This window comes from Podarcis vaucheri (genome assembly GCF_965113315.1).
Source record: "Podarcis vaucheri genome assembly, chromosome: 3".
Lineage (NCBI taxonomy): Eukaryota > Metazoa > Chordata > Lepidosauria > Squamata > Lacertidae > Podarcis > Podarcis vaucheri.
In genome coordinates, this window is record NC_138761.1 from 126,226,943 (window position 1) to 126,239,329 (window position 12,387).

Consider the following 12,387-nt stretch of genomic DNA (forward strand, 5'->3'; position numbering starts at 1 on the left):
CTAAGGGAGCTGGGCATGTTTAGCCTGGAGAAGAGGAGGTTAAGGGGTGATATGATAGCCATGTTCAAATATATAAAAGGATGTCACATAGAGGAGGGAGAAAGGTTGTTTTCTGCTGCTCCAGAGAAGCGGACACGGAGCAATGGATCCAAACTACAAGAAAGAAGATTCCACCTAAACATTAGGAAGAACTTCCTGACAGTAAGAGCTGTTTGACAGTGGAATTTGCTGCCAAGGAGTGTGGTGGCGTCTCCTTCTTTGGAGGTGTTTAAGCAGAGGCTTGACAACCATATGTCAGGAGTGCTCTGATGGTGTTTCCTGCTTGGCAGGGGGTTGGACTCGATGGCCCTTGTGGTCTCTTCCAACTCTATGATTCTATGATTCTATGATTCTATGAATAGGAACCTATGCTCTTGAAGTTCCCCTAACATATTAAGGATCTCAAGTGAGGATGACTGGAAGAAGCCCTCTTTCTGAGATCTTGGGACACTGCTTTCAGTCACAGCTGACAGTATTGGGAAGAATATATTTAAAATGACCAAGTCAATTTATACTGTAATCTAACATTATTACTGAACTTTTAGATGCAGGCCACACAGAAAGCTTTACTGTTGTATTACTGTTTATTTCAAGTCATTGTACTAATATAGAACAAAGCTCTCAGATGGGAGGAAATTACATGTGCTAAACTTGAATACCTTTGGGGGAAATTATACAAGGAACTGAGATTTAGAAACAAATGTAACAGTTGATAAGAATAGAAACTTTGATGTTAAATATTTTTCCTAAAGTGGTTTTGGTCCTGAGGGTGGCAACTGTGGCATTAAATGCAATTACTTGTTGTGTTGCCAAGTCCCCAGTGGTAATAATTGCTCTATTGACATACCATAATTGACATACTATTCCTCCTGTTCTACTGCAAATGTAGGGAACTGAATTGCACATGGGTATAATTACCATCGCTGATAGTGTCGGAGATGAGCTTCCCCATCAGGGTTCTGTCAATCACCACTCGCTCCAGCTGTGGCCCTGAAAGGCCTAGGGATACCAGTACACCTGAATGAAAGAGGAGCTGGACCAAATAGTGGGGGGGGGGGGAGAGAGAGAGAGAGAGAGAGAGAGAGAGAGAGTAGAGAATGATATGTCCCACAATACCTTTTATCATCTATATTTTTTATAGATTTCATATACTACAGCTTGGCTGGCAAAACAGATTAGGTGAACCACAAGAAATGAATAAAGAGAGAGAGAGAAGGGAAAAAGCAAAAACATATTGAGCTTTGACTACATCTGTTCCAACTATGCATGAAATGCTTCACTATAGGATATAATTCCCCATAATTTGCATGGAAAATAGTAACTGCAGATGCTGCTATTCATGGCTGTAATCCTTCCCCAAGCTACAGCCCAGTAAAAATTTGGATAAGCAAAGAAGACACCATAGATTTGAACCTGTGAGGTGGAGTTACTTGATAACTTATATTCATGTGCTCTGCACAATCAGTTAACCACTCATAGGGCCAATGAAAACAATAATCCAAAGGTATATTAAAAACCGAGAAAATCGGAACAGAGAAGTGAGGAGAGAAAGAGAACAGGTGCACAAAATAGGACAGCCATGCTTAATTTGTACACTTTGCATACAAAAAAATGTTCTTGCTCTTGTTAACATAGCACTACTGCAATCAAGGAGCATTTTAAAGGTGACTTCTGTGGCTCTGCAATGTGGGCATAGGCAGTAGGGTTTTTTCCTTTAAAAAGGGACTGGTGCACATTACAAACACCTTGTTTTTGTGTTCTGCCCTGGGGTGGGGAACCAGCAGCCCATGAACCAAATCCAGCCTGACACGGATCCCTGGCTTGTGAGACCATTTCCCCCCAGCCACATCCATGTGCCCCACCGCTGATGTTAGATGATGTGGCATCAGGCAGAGACGCATCTGGATGGGTGGGGAACTCACTTGCACAGCTGATCTCTGCAGAGAACCAGGTGGGATTCAGCCTGTCATAATACCGAGCGATTGACAAGTGGGGCTGGAGGAAGAATGGTTCCCCACTCCTGTTGAGCAAGGAGTGTCATTTTACTCCACACTATATAGCAGGGGCGGGGAATTATTGCCCCTGCTCCTTGCAGACCATGACTGACAAATGGTTAGAGCCACCCACCTGTCAATCACCTGATGAGTCTGAGAGAGAGAGAGAGCGCGCACACATTTTACAAGAGACCTGGCAAGACACAATGATCAACTTGGAAAGCCTCTTTTAAAGCACTCGTTGTGGAACACTTTGGAGGGGCCTGCAGATGTTCAGCTAGCCCAGGTTTCTACCTGTCCCATGTTGGCAATCCAGATGTTGGACTACAACTCCCATCATCCCTGAGCATTGGCCATAAGCACATAAGAATAGTCCTGCTATCCTATTACAAACTTATGAACAGGTTGCTATGCAGACAATTAACACAGAGGCCTCATTTATCTGAACCAATTTAAGTGTGTGCTCAGAACAAGCTTCTTGTGGAGGAACCTTTAACAGCTGAAGTCAAAACCCCCAATGCAAGGTGGAGATTTTCATGCACTTCTCTGGATCAGGATCAACTATGTTAGATAATCAATCGGTATCCAAAGAAAGCAGAATGAACTTTATGAGAAAAACAACTAATGTGAGCATTTGAGTGGTATGTAGCAAAGAAAGAAAGGTGCAACCACCTCAGCCATGGACATACATAAACACTTTTCATCCTCAGTTTTCAGTCTATAAAGTGAACTGACAATAATATGCTTCACTGGACTTTTGTGAGGATGAATAAGATAAAACGTGTAAAGCTGTTTCAGCTATATAAATCAAATGTATTCCAGTATTTATTTGTTTAGTGCCATCAAAGTACAGGCATTTAACACAGTATAAAAAGTTTGTACAAAGGATTGCTTCTGAAATGGTTCACAAGTTCAAACAAAAACATAATCCTGCTATTCAGATCTTTCTAAACGCATATCCAGATCAAGCAGTTCTGATTTAGTTTGTGGTTTTAGAAATAGAACAACCTCTTTTTCTGTTAATCTAGTGAGTATCTTTTTGTATAATCATCAGCTTCCCCAGTTATGGCAGATGTCCTTTAAGGTTTTGTCCTAGTAAAAATGTTAGACACAGTCACACTCTACCAGCACTTATGGCAACCTTTCAAAACTTCAATTTATCCTTATGTTGCAGTTGGATTAGATAAAATCACAATTTATTCTCAAGTTGATAATGTGATCTTACAGCTCAGAGGTGCTCGGCTAGTTCTTATAATTGCCCCCAAAATATAAATGATAAAGTTTTTGAAGAACAACAAAACTCTCTAGAAGTTGAGTAGGCTAGTTTGTAGGCCAGGTGGAAAAATGGTTGACCTCTGTACTCCATACTGAGGCATGCTCAAGAAAGCAACGTATCATTAATCCAGAAAAATAGATTCCACTATGCCAAAGAACCCTGGGAAGTACCACATACCACCAAGTCTTCTTGACAAGTTTCACATATTAGTATGTGAGAGAATAAATATACCACCTGATTGCAGCAACAAGAGATTGCCACAAAATCTATCTTGGGGGTGTGGAGGAGGAACAGAAAAGCCAAGGCCCAAATGCTAAGGGCCCAAAAATCCCTACAAAAAAGTATTTCAAACACAATAGAATATTTTTCCAATGTGACTTAACTTCCTTATGCCAACAACCACTATGCCGCAGCAGTGCCAGGGCCAGATCTGCATAGTGTAGTCATAATTCTAAGCATTCCCAGGTGCAATGTTGAAAGCAAAGCAATACTAGCAGAAACATGACATAATATAGTAATACTGACAAGCTACAGTGTATTGGGCAATTCTGTTATCATTCATTCCAACGTGAAGCATCAACACCCCATATTATCCATGCTTGGTAGGTAACAAACATGCAGTGACAGCAGATATGCCATGATGATGTCATGGAAGCCTGTCCATAACTCTCATAACAAATAAATCATGAGGGTAATTTCATGATAATGTCAACCTACAGACTCATTTTTCATTTCTTCTTTGAGGTTCTTAGCAAGCATTAAGAAACCATGACTACATATTAACTGAAAAGTTTTTCACACGCAATATTTATTGTGACCAACATAACAACACAATGATGCAACATAAATGTACTGTCAAGTATGTCATTTAAACCTCTTTTTAGGGCTGTCCTATTTTTTCCCCTGAGAATTTTATAATTATTTGAGGAGTAATCCTATGCACAAGAAACTTGAGTAAGCAAGTTAAGCTAGAGTAAAGTTATAACAGATCCAAACTCCATTCATCAGCAGAGCTGCTGCTGCAGGATAGATTTGAGCACTGTCTGGGTCCTAGTGCCCCTACTTCTTTTTTGTGCTCCATTCTATTGCTGCTGGTGGCTGCTTATCACTCAAGGAGGAGCGCTTTTACACAGCTAATGGCGAATCCCCTGCAATCACTGCAATCTATTCTGCCTCAAAACAAGGAGCGGAAGGAAAAGGCTGCAGACTGTTAAATGGAAAAAAACCCAGGCACAGGGCAAATACGTTAAGTATACCTTTAAAGCAACAGTGCTCTTTCCCTCCCTCCTCCCCGCTCAGCTCTCGGAAAAGCTCCTTCTCCACACACCCCACGCGTGCTCCTTGTCCTTTGAGTGCTTTTCCTTCCCTCCCCACTTAAAACGTGGTTACAAAGCACGGATCCACATGGATCCTCAGGATTTTTGCACTGGGTCACCCCAAATTCACCATCAGATCACATAGTATGTCCATGGCTACAGCCTGCACCAAAAAACACACATGCACCCACTGTTTCATGGGGCCGCAATGGCGCAAAACATGGTTACAAAGCATGGATCCACATGGATCCTCAGGATTTTTGCATTGGGCTACCCCAAACTCACCGTCAGATCACATGTCTGTGGCCACAGCATGAACCATAAAAATCATACATCCACTGTTTCGTTTAGAATATTTTTTTCTTGTTTTCCTCCTCTAAAAACTACGTGTGTGTTATGGTCTGGTGCGTGTTATAGAGCGAAAAATACGGTACCTTCCCGCTGGTAAGCGGTCCCTATTTATCTACTTGCACCTGGAGGTGCTTTCGAACTGCTAGGTTGGCAGGCTCTGGGACCGAACGACGGGAGAGCACCCCGCCGCGGGGGTTCGAACCGCCGACCATGTGATCGGCAAGTCCTAGGCGCTGAGGTTTTACCCACAGCGCCACCCGCGTCCCTGGGAAAACTTGATAGGTAGTATTAAAAACTACTTTGATGGTAAGCTAAAACGCAAGGGCAGCATAAGCATTATGCAAGCATTGGACACTTCTTAAATATAATATCTGCAGAATTGTCTTAATTTTAGAATTGTTCTTGTATGCTGCTAAATAGATTTCAAAACCAAAATATCACCTGTTCATACTTGTCATAATACTCATCTTTCAAGCTATGCACAAGTAAATGTGCATAGAAGCAAATCAGAGTTTAGTTCTACTAACAGAAACTTGTAAAATAAATTAAAAAATGTGTTGAATTCTTTATAGACACATGCAAGTCAAAATCATTGTTAGTGTAATGGTTTTATTTTACTCATCTCCCCCTCACAAGGAACAAACATACTTAAAACAACACACAATAAACATTTCTGTGAGTAAGTAGATCCAACTATTTGCAATCTTAAAGAAGGAAAGGGTGCGACCCATGCTTGGCTTTTGGGCCCAGGAAGGTGTGGAAGGCTTAAAATATTGGGAGAGGAAACACACAACTACATCTCCCTCTCAGGTGCAAAACAGCTTCAACCCACCCTTAGATCAAAATGTGGACAGGCTGTTCCCTGTACCTCCACTGTTCCCTGTACTTCCCCCTACCTCCCTCTGAACCTTTTTATATCCGCCTTGTCTCCCCACCCTTCACTCTGCCTAAGACACAGCAGCCAGTCTTCTTCCATGCCATCAGGATAGTGCCTCACCCTTTTCCCTTCCCAGGTGGAGTTTGTGGGCCTCCTCAGGATGTTTTGCTGCTGGAGGCAAAACAGAAAATGGCACAAACACACACCTGCTGCCAGGTCCTCCTGCCTTATCCTCTGAAGCCCCTCCACCACAGGCTCTTCCAACGCCCTTCCACCTTCTTCTCCGGGGGCATCGGAAGAGCAGGCGGTGGGGGGAATCAGATAATAAGGCCGGCAACAAGTCCAGAAGGCAGTGGGCAGTGCACATCTCAGGGCCTGGCTATGCTGCCCCTCCCAACTGCCATCCTGAGATGACTGCATCCTCCAGTCGCATGGGAGGGCATGTCCTAGTCCAAATGTCATCAGCTTGTTGGTGCCTGGTAGTGTGGATCAGGGCCTACTTAAAGGGCTAGATACCAGCAAAGGATCAGCAAGTCCTGACCTTTGCTGTCACGGTCTACCAGTTTGCTTCTATCTGCATGACACTCTCAAACAATTATAAAAGGCCAGCAAGGCAGACTTTCCCTTTGCCAGAAGTCATGCTAAATCAATCCTCAGGCTTGTTCCCCTATATGTTTAATGATTGTAGTTAAATACTAGTTTTTACCAATTCTCCTGGTACAGAAGTCCAATGTGCTGTAATTTACTGATCTCGTGTATCATTTCTTCTTATTTAAAAAGAAGGACTACCTTCCAGTCCTCTTGTAAGGAGGCCAGGTAGAGGTGAAATTAATTTTTCAGATTTGAATTTAAGAGGGATATGTTACTTGGATTCAGTGTCACCTCTGATTTGTCATCCTACACATGTACCACCCTCAAGTAAGTGGGCATAGGATTACAGCATTAGTTTTCTATATGCTTATTCAGAAGTATGCCTCATTGTGTTCAATGGGCACACTCTCAGGTACCTGGGATTGTAGCTTAAACAGTATTATTATTAACCATCACCATCTTACTTTTACTTTTAATTTTTCAGTAAAAGTAATTGGGTTACAAGGGAAGGCTATATATATTATTAGAGTTGAACAGATTTTAACTTTGGAAAGTACAGTTACAATTACAAGAGAATTCAATTCATTTTAATGGGGCTTGGATAAATGACACTGGTTGAGGGCTAGACTGTATATTAGTAATACTGTTCAAAATTCAACACTCTCTGTTAAGCAGTGGTAAGCTTAAGGAGATATCTGTTAAAGATCAGGGATAAAAAGCTAGGAATAGCTTTTAATGAGTTAAATACATTAAACATATTTCAAGGAAAAGCTGTTGATTAGAATGCTGAATCACACACTCTGGGTTTTCAACCTGTTCCCACTTCCCATGCTGCTAACAAGGATGTGAGCAGATGTTTTCTTTATATATTGTATGGATATTTATGTAGATAGGAATACAGACACGTGCCACTATGGCCTCTGAGCAGTTTACGTCATTTGGTAACAAATCTAAACTAGTTGGTTATTTTACAGTTCCTGTCACTGTGCTGCACATTTTGAATTAAGTACTTTTACAGACAAATGTGTCATGCACAAAATTTAATGAATTTCTCTTTAACTATACTCCTGACTCGGCATAGGTCCAGTTCAAAGTTGCTTAATATATTGAACAATTAATTTTAAATGAGAACACAGCACATCATACATTTTACCTGACTGCATCCCTATTTGAATATAGCCATTTTCACCAAGAAGAATTTTAGCTGGGTCTTAAACTGTTTTTTTAAGCAAACAGAACCAGTTAACTTTGTACCTCTACATAATCACTTAACAATTGTTCAATTCTGTTGATAGAACATTGCAAGAGCATGTCAAAATATTTTACCTGACAGACGTATTTGCTCTTCCATTTGCTCAGTACACACCGACTGTTTTGCATCAGTTCCTGGAGGACAACCAAAAATAGACAGTGTATAGATGGCTGTACGCATTTCACTTGTAGATAAAGTGCTTCTGATTTTCAAGGAGGAGAGATTGCCTGACATGCTAAACAAAGATGCAACTGTTTTGGATAACCCACCAGACAAAAGAGCACTTCTCTCCAGAAGGGATGATCTTTTATGAAAATTAAAGCTGTTGAAAGAGATCTGAAAAACTGGATTAATTGTTATTATGCTTGAAACTTTCTGAAAGGTACCTCTAGCTCCTTAAGTGTGTCTCGCAGCTTTTCCGGACGTTTGTTCTTAAGTATCCAAGGATAATCTCGAGCTAGCAAATAAAAAGTATGTATAAGATATTATCTACATATCCAAATATGTAAAATGCTGGATTTTACTTCATATTTTATTATTAAATACTGAATATTTTCTACCTTACAATAAATGTGTTTATAATTCTGACACAGGTTCCATAGACAAAATTTTATTAAATCAATCTGAATCACTCTGGTAGAGGTTCTGTCTTTTCCCAAAGGGAACACACATTTAAATAGCTATAAGCAGGTTCTATATCAAGTTAAGTGATATTATCAATAACTCTTTTCAAAATAGCGCAACCAAAATATTTTAAGATCATATGGTACCAAATGCCCTGTTGTATCATCAATCAAACTGTTATTTCCTCCTGTATAATGAAACCAGCATGCTTAGATTGGCACTTCTGACAAATGCTTTCAGTAAAATTATGCAACTTAATCTGGAGGGAGTAAGAGACCACCAAAATTGTATTTAATTCCAACATTCAGATCAGCTGAAGTCAGCCCCCAAAATACAATAGTCCAGACTTCATTCAACTTAAATGTCTTGTATTTAGCAACTCAGCTGGTGGCCATAAACAACCAGAAATTGGGGAGGAGTCATTGGTTTCAGCGCACTTTGGCACCAATGACATAGTAAAATAAAGTCCTGCAAAACTGGAAGCCAAATTTGTATTGTAAGGTAAGAGGTTGAAAGCCAGGATCTTGAACATAGACAGAATTTCTAAGAAAGCTGTTCTACACGCAGGGCCAGCTAGCGGTGGGGTCTCAACGCAAGAGCAAGGCACTGGTGTTGTGAGGAGGGTTTGCATTTGTTTGGCATGGGGGAATGTTTTGGGACAAGGCGGACTTGCATTGGCCTTAACGTGAAAGGGGTGCAGAGAAAGCTGCAGCAGCTCAGGAACATCTGGTTCAAGATTAATCATCCTTAAAGGATGGCAGTCATAGAATCATAGAATCATAGAGTTGGAAGAGAGCACAAGGGCCATCGAGTCCAACCCCCTGCCAAGCAGGAAACACCATCAGAGCACTCCTGACATATGGTTGTCAAGCCTCTGCTTAAAGACCTCCAAAGTATGGGAGTTGGAACTTAACAGGTTAAGTTGTTCCCATGATGCCTCAGCATTCTGACGTCAGTTTTGGAAGCTGGGAGGAGCTTTCCTGTCTGTTCCTCTCCGGTCGTTGAGAGAGAGAGAGGCAGTTCATAATGGCTGCGAGGAGTCCTGGAAATTTCTGAGAAAAAGATGCAATAAAGAGCTGTAAATGGACATTACTGTGCTCTGTGTGTTTATCGAAATCTAAGTGACAGTTTGCTGCTGTGTTTTACTCTGCTGAGGCTTGAAGAAAGAAGGAGCAGATCGCGCAGAGGAAGTGTGCCGGACCTGCCGAAGCTGCCATAAGGAGCTAATTGCGGATAATAAATCAATTAGCACGTCAAGGACTAATCAAATATTCTACAGGTTATGGACCCTAAATCACCGCTTGTAAAACTGTCACGGGAGGCTGCCGGAATGCTTTGAAGTTGCGTTCGGATGGCAGTGGAGTTGGCGAAAGCGGAGGTCTGTATTTGAGGCAAGCAGCTAGCTGAAAGACGCAAAGGTTTGCCTGTGTTGCTGAGAGCTGAGAGCAGCAAGGAATCGTTTCTCCATGAAGCAGGAGCCGGAAGAGCTGGTGTTTTTGTAAGTACAGCTTGGGGCCCCTTGGGAGAACGGGAGAACATGGCAGATGGCCAGGAGGTGTTTCAAGCTCCGTTTGAACAGCTTGAAGAGCTCACCACCCAGTCGTGGGAAATCTGGGTCAGAAGGGTGAGAGCCTGGTTTTGGGCAACTGGCCTGTGGGACGTAAGCAAGAAAGAGCCGTCCACAAGCGAAGCGGCTGCTGCTGAAAGTGCAGGGCTGGTGGACAGAGATGCAGAGAAGCTGAAGTCTGTTTCTCTGGAGGAGAAAATGCAGAGAGAGAAAGCTGAGAGAGCTGAGATCTGCATGTTGAGAGCAGGTGTTCATGCTAATTTGCAACATCACCTGGAAGGCATTGAATCTGCGTGTGAGGCCTGGAGAGTGCTGAAACGTCTGTGTGAAGACTCAGCAGGAGGCCAAGGGCAGATGGAAGCTGGAAGCCTAGAGATGGCTGGAGTCCCTGTTCCTGATGATTTAGCCTCAAGGAGTGCTAGTGAGCAAGTCGGGGGGGCGGAAAATTCCAAAGGCAAGTTTGAAAAGTTTTCCACTGTGCCTGCTGGAGTGGATTTCAGAGGGGGCGTATCTGGCAAAGGGTGCTTTTCCGGAAGAAGGAGGGCCAGGCCAGCTGGGAGGAGCCCCAGGCAGTGTTTTTCCACTGAAGTTCGCCGTTGCTACGTTTGCAAGTCAGCTGACCACGTACGCCGAGACTGCCCACAGAGAGCGAGGGCAGCTGCACAGGAAGGTTTCAAGGACACTTCTCATGGGAACCAGTCGGGTTTCCATGGCACCCAGCCAGGGAGAGCAGCCAGGCGTGGGACAGAAGCAGGTGGACGTGACCACAAGGAGGAGACGTATCAGATCACAGCTAGTCTGGCTTTGTTTGAAGACAGCTGTGAGAAAGGCTCAGAGTTTCGTTTCATTATTGACTCTGCAGCTAATCGCAACTTGATTCCAGAGACCCCTGCTGTCGAAATGTGGAGTTGCAGGGCAATTCCGGCCGGGAAAACTGTACTGTTTGCAAATGGACAGAAAAGAAATGTGACTAATGTTACAAATCTCTTTGTGTCTATTTTACAGGAAACGTTGGAGTGTTGTACCGTTCCTGGGATGCACCACTGTCTTTTATCTGTGCCTTATTTGTTAAAAAAGGGATTTAAGGTTTCTTTTGAGGATGACGTCTGCACAATCTCCAAAGGAGGGAGGATGCTTGCCAAGGTTAAAAAGGGGCAGAATGATCTTTTCATTCTTAAAACGTCTCTGGAGGGTGAGGGGAAAGTTGAGAAAGCACAAGCACTGCGTGCTACAATTCCCAATCATGATTCATGTGTTCATGCTTGGCATGCACGAACAGCTCATGGTTCTGTAGAAGAACTACAGACTCTACCCGAGGTCGCTAACGGTTGCCACATTGTAGAATGTGGATGTGCGATGGATTGTGAAGCATGCAGACATGCAAAGGTAAAAGGGTGCAGTTACCCAAAAGTGGATAGGGTAACCGAAAAACCTTTTGAGCTAGTTCACATAGATCTGTTGGGTCCTGTAAAGGAACCAAGTCTGGGAGGGTCAAGGTTTCTGCTCTCAATGCAGGATAATTTTACGCAGAATTCCTGGACCCATGGTCTCAAATCCAAGGATGATGCAGCACAGCTGATCAAAGGGTGGATTGAGGGGGTGGAACAAAGGTTTTCCACCAAAGTGCAAGCTGTCACAAGTGACAGAGGTGCTCAATTTACAGGTTCTGCTTTGCAGAAGTTCTTTCGCAAGAAAGGGATACGTCACACAGTAACTTCACCCAATCAGAGTGAGGAGGCAGAGCTCCGATGTCAGGCTCTGGTCCAGACTGCAAAGGTGTTGCTGAAGGATTCTGGGTTGCCACCAAAGTTTTGGCTGGAGGCAATCAGGTATGTGAGCTTCACCTGGAATCGGACCTACAATTCAGTGGTAGGTGACACACTGTTTGGTTTGTTGCATGGCAGGAAACCCCAGATTCATTTTTTGCGCAGGTTTGGTTCGCATGCATCTGTGCCAGTGCCTAAAGATTTACAGGGGCCAGATGGATCCAAGTTCCGGAAAATGATCTTCTGTGGGTATGAGCCAGCAGCGCATGCATGGAGGTTTGCGTTCCTATCAGGTGATCAGAGTAAGTTGCTGGTCAGCAAACACGCTGAGTTCTATGAGGAGGATGGAAGGTCAAAGACTCCTGTCAAGCGTGATGTTCTTTCAGAATGTCTTTCTGATTCAGAACAGGAAGATTCTGAGGGGGAGGAAGGAGAGGCTGAGTCTGATGATGACGATCAGGTCACTGACCAAGGTCTGGAGCAGGGTGGGGCATCTCCACAAGGTGTAAAAAGAGAGGTTAAAAGTGAACCCAGTTCTCCTGTGAGTGTAATGGAGAGGATTCGAAAACGTGTTAAGTCAGAGGGGGAATCCAGAGATGCTGAGTACACACATGATAGTGATGGTGAGCCAGGAGAAGCATCTGGGTTTGTGCCCAGGCGTTCCAGTCGGACGACGAAGGGTGTTCCGCCGGAAAGATACCAAGCCACAGGTGCGTTGGTAAGTTTCGCACAGT

The 12,387-nt window shown here is 43.2% G+C and overlaps 1 protein-coding gene across 5 annotated transcripts in view; it reads right to left on the reverse strand.

Moving 5' to 3' along the window:
• The window catches only part of WDPCP (WD repeat containing planar cell polarity effector), a 183,203-nt gene that overhangs the window by 118,231 nt on the left and 52,585 nt on the right, over positions 1-12,387 (reverse strand). For all 5 annotated transcript variants that reach the window (XR_014217731.1, XM_082215763.1, XM_082215765.1 and 2 more), the window contains exons 5-7: positions 8,083-8,153; positions 7,771-7,830; positions 958-1,072 (exon numbers count right to left, since the gene is read on the reverse strand). Coding sequence is in view for 4 of the 5 variants with exons in the window: in XM_082215763.1 (XP_082071889.1) it covers positions 958-1,072; positions 7,771-7,830; positions 8,083-8,153 (246 nt within the window). In the remaining variant the exon portion in view is untranslated. The remainder of the gene's footprint in view (positions 1-957; positions 1,073-7,770; positions 7,831-8,082; positions 8,154-12,387) is intronic.